This window comes from Cupressus sempervirens, chromosome 5 (assembly GCF_028749045.1).
Source record: "Cupressus sempervirens isolate cs-2001-9-10 chromosome 5, ASM2874904v1, whole genome shotgun sequence".
Lineage (NCBI taxonomy): Eukaryota > Viridiplantae > Streptophyta > Pinopsida > Cupressales > Cupressaceae > Cupressus > Cupressus sempervirens.
The window spans coordinates 253,942,322-253,947,920 of NC_143122.1; the positions used below are offsets into that span (position 1 = coordinate 253,942,322).

The 5,599-nt window shown below is 38.9% G+C and overlaps 1 protein-coding gene across 1 annotated transcript; it reads left to right on the forward strand.

Moving 5' to 3' along the window:
* The first annotated feature begins 340 nt into the window (after window positions 1-340).
* On the forward strand, window positions 341-1,205 carry LOC149555491 (CASP-like protein PIMP1). Its single transcript, XM_089829415.1, has 3 exons — window positions 341-513; window positions 602-716; window positions 921-1,205. The coding sequence occupies exons 1-3, from the start codon at window positions 341-343 to the stop codon at window positions 1,203-1,205; spliced, it is 573 nt and encodes a 190-aa protein (XP_089685541.1).
* Window positions 1,206-5,599: the final 4,394 nt, after the last annotated feature.

Consider the following 5,599-nt stretch of genomic DNA (forward strand, 5'->3'; position numbering starts at 1 on the left):
GCTGTAGCAATATAAATTAAAGAACATAAGCTGGAATCCATGTTTTTATAAAGCGAGTCACACTACAGAATAAGCTTTGGCTCCTTAAACTTCACATAATCCAAGTCATTTGTGATGTACAATGTTTAAATATGCATTAAAAAAAAATCACATACCTAATGACCATGTTCATGATATGATTCTTCGCTAGATTAAACAATAAAAAATCCACTCAACCAGTTGGCTCATACCATGCGGAGAAAATACTTCTTCCCTACATTCAAAAGTATGATTCTATATAAAGGACCGAGGAGAGAGGAATGAATATAGTTCAAAGCTTTTGAAAGATTTAAAAAAAAACATGGAGACCTCTGCAAAGCAGAACCTGGCTGTAAGAATCAAGATATTTGTGCTTCTCCTGATTTCATTAATTATAATGACATCAACCAAGACAACAGATGTAGTGAGAACAACCGGTGATTACAACCAAGTTGAAATCCTAAATTACACTTTCAAGGACTTCAGTGCTTTCAGGTAAACATTGAAAACACTTTTAAAAAAAAAATTTCAATTGATGTTCTTATTTGGGTTTGTGTTAGAGGATTTTATTGTTGTGTTGTAGATTTGTTGTAGCTGCCAACTTGTTGGGGTGTCTCTATTCTTTCATTATGATTATTCAAGGGGTTCGTGGCACAACTACACCATCCTATTTAATGCTCAGCTTTAGCCTCGATCAGGCATGAATTTCATTTTGGCTTTACTATTACAAAAGATTTTCTATATAGTTTCCTTTAGTATGTCATTTCAACTTGATGTTACTTTTATATCTCATTGTTTCTTTTATTATACCCATTCGAATTCAATCCCAATTTATGCAATCAGAACATCATATGATTCCTTTAACATATAATTCCCCTAACATATTGACTTTGGTGGAACAGATTATGGCATATATCATTTTATCTAGTGCATCAGCAGGCATTGCATGCATAATGTTAACAAGAGATTTTTTTCAAGTTCGAGGATTATATAATGGAGCTGAGAAGAAGTATCTGAGGAATGCATCAATTTCTGTGAGTATAGAGCTTTTAGGGTTTCTTTCTATGGCAGGGTGTGCAGCAATGTCAAAATACAACTACAATTCCCTCCTCAAAACTACCAATGCTGTGCCTACTCAGGAAACCCCTGCTATCAATGTTGATAGTAAGGAGCAAAGTGCAGTTTAGTTTTGTTAGGATCTGTCAAGAAGTATGAAATATTGTTTTCACTATTTGTGATCATGAATAAGTTGCCAGGCAGCACTTGTGATTAGTGCTGTACACATTAATGTCATTTAGCTTATGCTGCTTCAATTAGAGGAAACTCATTATTTGAAATATTATTTGTCAATTGTAATAGTGCAATTTGGATCAAATTAATAGTCAAGGCTGGTTATTTTATATATTTGTAATTGTATAATTTGAGTCAAATTAATGGTCAAGGCTGGTTAGTTTTGAGTGTAGTTCATTTGATTTGAAGAACTACGTTAACTTTATGTGCAATTTGTTTTTCCCTCACTACTCTATTAATGATTTCATTGAAAAAGAAATATTAGAAATTAATTTAACTAAAAAATATTGTTTATTAGTAAAATTTGAATTGTTTTCTGTGATTTATGGCAAGATCCATTTTCATAAAACATTTGTTTATGTTACAGATTATATATATATATATATATATATATATAACAACTTTCAAATTTATTAAAATTAAAATTAAAAAGAAAGTTTATGTATTTCTTTTTCAATTTTCAACAATTTTTGTTTGTAACAATATTATTAAGAATCTAATTTTTTCAAAATAAATTTTCGGCAAAAAGAGGGGTAAAAATTTATTAAGACAGAAAGGAATACAACAAGGAGAGCTCAACAAGGAGCTCGATCCTGAGCCACAAGATCATCAAATTCTTGCACCATCTCAAAGGACAATTGCCCCCTATCCCTAATAATATTCCAACGCGGATCATGACTAGAAGCCCATTTGGCTAAACAATCAGCAGGTCTATTCCATTCTCACGGAATATACTTGAACCTAATGAACTGAAAAGAGGAAGAGAAGAAAAGAATCTGCTTAACAACAGTGGCCAGCTGCCAACTAACATCCTCAAGCTCTTGCGAAGAAAGCATGTTCACCACCACCTGGGAATCAGACTCACAAATAATCTTACTCCATCCCCACAAGCAACACTGTTCCACAGCATATAAAATAGCCTGAGCTTCCATGAGATTGTTAGTATAATCACCCTTATGAATTGAGAAGAAAAATTTAACATTCCCAGAACTACAACGAGCCACTCCGCCAATACCAGCCGGACCAGGATTCCCACGAGAAGAACCATCAGTGTTAATTTTCAGAACTCCATAGGGAGGAGGAGTCCAGTGCCCATCCCGGTTAACCCGACCCTTCCTCTGATGGTGAAGCTGCCTGGACATAGAAGGAAACCTATGAGCCGCAACCCCATCTTGCAGATGAAAATTGAGGCGATTACAGATAGCAAGATCAACCGGATCCATACCCCCATCAAGCTCACACTTCACAAGAATAGTTTCCTGGAGAGAATGTGATATTTTCCACCAAAGATGCAAAACACCAAGCCGAACATCTTGGAATATGCGACGATTCCTCTCCAACCAGATATGCCAAAGCATGAAAGATGGGCCAACAATCCAAGCAGCATGGAGAGAAGAAGACTTGGAGGGAGCACTACCCAAGCAAGCCCAGAACTCAGGCAAAGAGGAAGCATGCCGACAAGAGCAACCCCAAGTGCTCCACCAAAGGTGCCATATCTGAGTAGAATAGGAGCAATGGAAGAATAGATGGGAGACAGACTCCTCTCCATTACCACACAAAACACAATAAGAGGGGCCCTGAAATCCATGCTTACAAAGATTATCCCAGGTAAGACAACGGTTGTGAGCCACTAGCCACATGAAAAAATTGCACTTGGACCAAGAAACTTTATTCCAGACTTGCTTCCACCAAGGGACCTCAGCATCCCCAAATAATTGTCTAGTTATCTCCTGATACCCAGCAGAGACATGATATTTACCAGACAAGGTACCGCCCCAAGCCAATACATCTGGACCAAGCAAAGAGGAACACTCTCTAGAGGCCAGAATTTGAGAAAGCTCCTGACGATCCATGTCTATACCTCCAAGAGGCCAATCAGAGGAATGCTTCCATTTATAACCAACAACAGGTCCCAATTGATAAGGAGTCTTGTAATGAGCCACTTTATCCCATCCAGCGGCCAGAAAAGAGTCACAGAGAGGCTGAAGATGAGGGTATATGGATAAAATGGAAGGGAATCCATCCCAAGCATCAGATCGAAACAAAGCCTGAGAACCTCCTTTACATATCCAGAACAGACCCCTCTTCACCAACATCGCACCTGTCTTCAAAGTATGCCAAACCATTGAGCCACGACCTTCAAGAGGAAGTGCAGAAATAGAGCAAGGATCAGCACCATGAAAATATTTATGAATGATAATACGAGCCCAAAGTTGATTCTGTCCAGAGCACCATCGCCAATAAAGTTTAGCAACCAAAGCTTGTCTACTCAATAGAGCAGAACGAAGACCAAGACCACCCTCCTTTTTAGGCCTACAAATAGTTGCCCAATTAACCAAGCTCCATTTAGTACTACACAAATTACCACTCCAAAGGAATTGTCAAGAAAGAGCATCAAACTCCTTGAGAAAGTAAATAGGTTCAGCATGAACCATGCTTCTATAAGTAGGAAGAGCTTGGATAACAGCTTGAAGAAGAGTAACTCGGGCAGCAGTAGAAAGCCATCTATGAGTCCAATGATTTACCTTATCCTAAAGCTTGGTAATCAAATTTTGCCAGAAGAGACGTGGCTGCCTGGAAACAGCAATAGGAATGCCAAGATAAGTCAAAGGAAGTGAACGTATCTGAAACCGTAGGATACCAACAATCCTGTGCTGAATAGAATCAGGAGTGTTAAAAAAGTAAATAAAATATTTGTGCTCATTAACTTTCTGGCCTGAAGCTACCAAATAAATGTCCAAAGCATGTCGAAAGGCTTCAGCTTCCTTGATCCTAGCAAGGCCGACAAGAGCAGAATCATCAAAAAATTGAAGATGGGAAAGAGAAGGTAAGCCATTACCCCACTGCCAGCCTTGAATAGAATTTTGGGACACCTGATGCTTAATGAATCTGCCCAAGCCTTCAGCCATGATGATGAATAGATATGGGGAGAGAGGGTCACCCTGGCGGAGGCCTCTAGAAGCACCAAATAGTTGTGAAGGTTGACCATTAATAAGAATAGAAAAAGAGGCAGAAGTAACGCAACTCATAATCCAACTCACCTAGTCAGAGCTAAATCCAAAAGAAAGAAGAATACTCCTTAGGAAGCTCCATTTAACTCTATCGTAGGCCTTAGCCATATCCAGCTTAAGAAACATGGCTCTCTCCCTTGAAGTAGCTATAGAGTGAATAGCCTCAGTAGCAATAACCACCCCATCCAAAATTTGTCTTCCAGCAACAGAACCACCTTGTTCTTCTGAGATAATAATGGGAAGCCACCTTTTCAGTCTCTCAGCAATCAATTTAGTAATAACTTTGTAGACCACATTACATAAGGCAATTGGTCTAAAAAACACCAATTGATTAGCACCCTCTCTCTTAGGAATAAGAGTCAAGAATGTAGAGTTCAAAGCTCGAAGCATCTGCTTGCTAGCATAGGATTCTTTAACCACCTCTAACAAATCATGATTAATGATGTCCCAAAATTCTTGAAAGAATTCAACTGGAAAACCATCAGGACTAGGAGCCTTCCCCTTAGGCATGCCAAAGACCACCGCCTCCAGCTCTTCCAAAGAGATAGGATGCATGAGATAATCATTCATTTCCTGAGTGATAAGGGAAGGAATACAGGACAAAATAATATTTTCTTCATTATCAGCAGGAGGAGAGTCCTCAGAGAAGAGGGTAGAGAAGTATGAAATAGCCTCCTGGAACAAAGCTGGCAAGGAATTCAGTTGGATACCTTGAGAATTAACCAAAGAAGAGATAGTGCTCTGATTCCGGCGAGATTGCGTTGTTTTATGGAAAAAGGCAGTGTTTCGATCACCTTCCTGGAGCCAATCAACTCGAGCCTTTTGCTTCCAAAAAAATTCCTCTCGAAGTTCCCATTCTTCTAGAGCTCTAGAAGCAAGGGATTCAGCCTGGCCAAGATCCTCCGAGAAACCTCGATCTCTAATCTCCCTTGTGATGACATCAAGATTTTCTTGAGCAAGCCTCTTCATAAAGTGAAGATTCCCAAAGCATTCCCTATTCCATATCTTGAGCTGCCTTTTAACATATTGAAGCCTTTTAGAAAATGAGAACATTGCAGTACCATATGTAGGGGCACCATCTTTCCACCAACAAAAAACAAAATCATGAAGAGAGGAGTCACGAAGCCACATCAACTAGAACTTAAAAGGAGGATGCTTCGGAACATAAGCCCCTATAGCAAAAAATTTGATTGGCCAATGATCTGAACCCCTCCAATCAAGGGTTTCTGAAGAGATAGTAAGGGTGCCACTAAGCCAGAAGCAAGAAACAAGAAATCTAT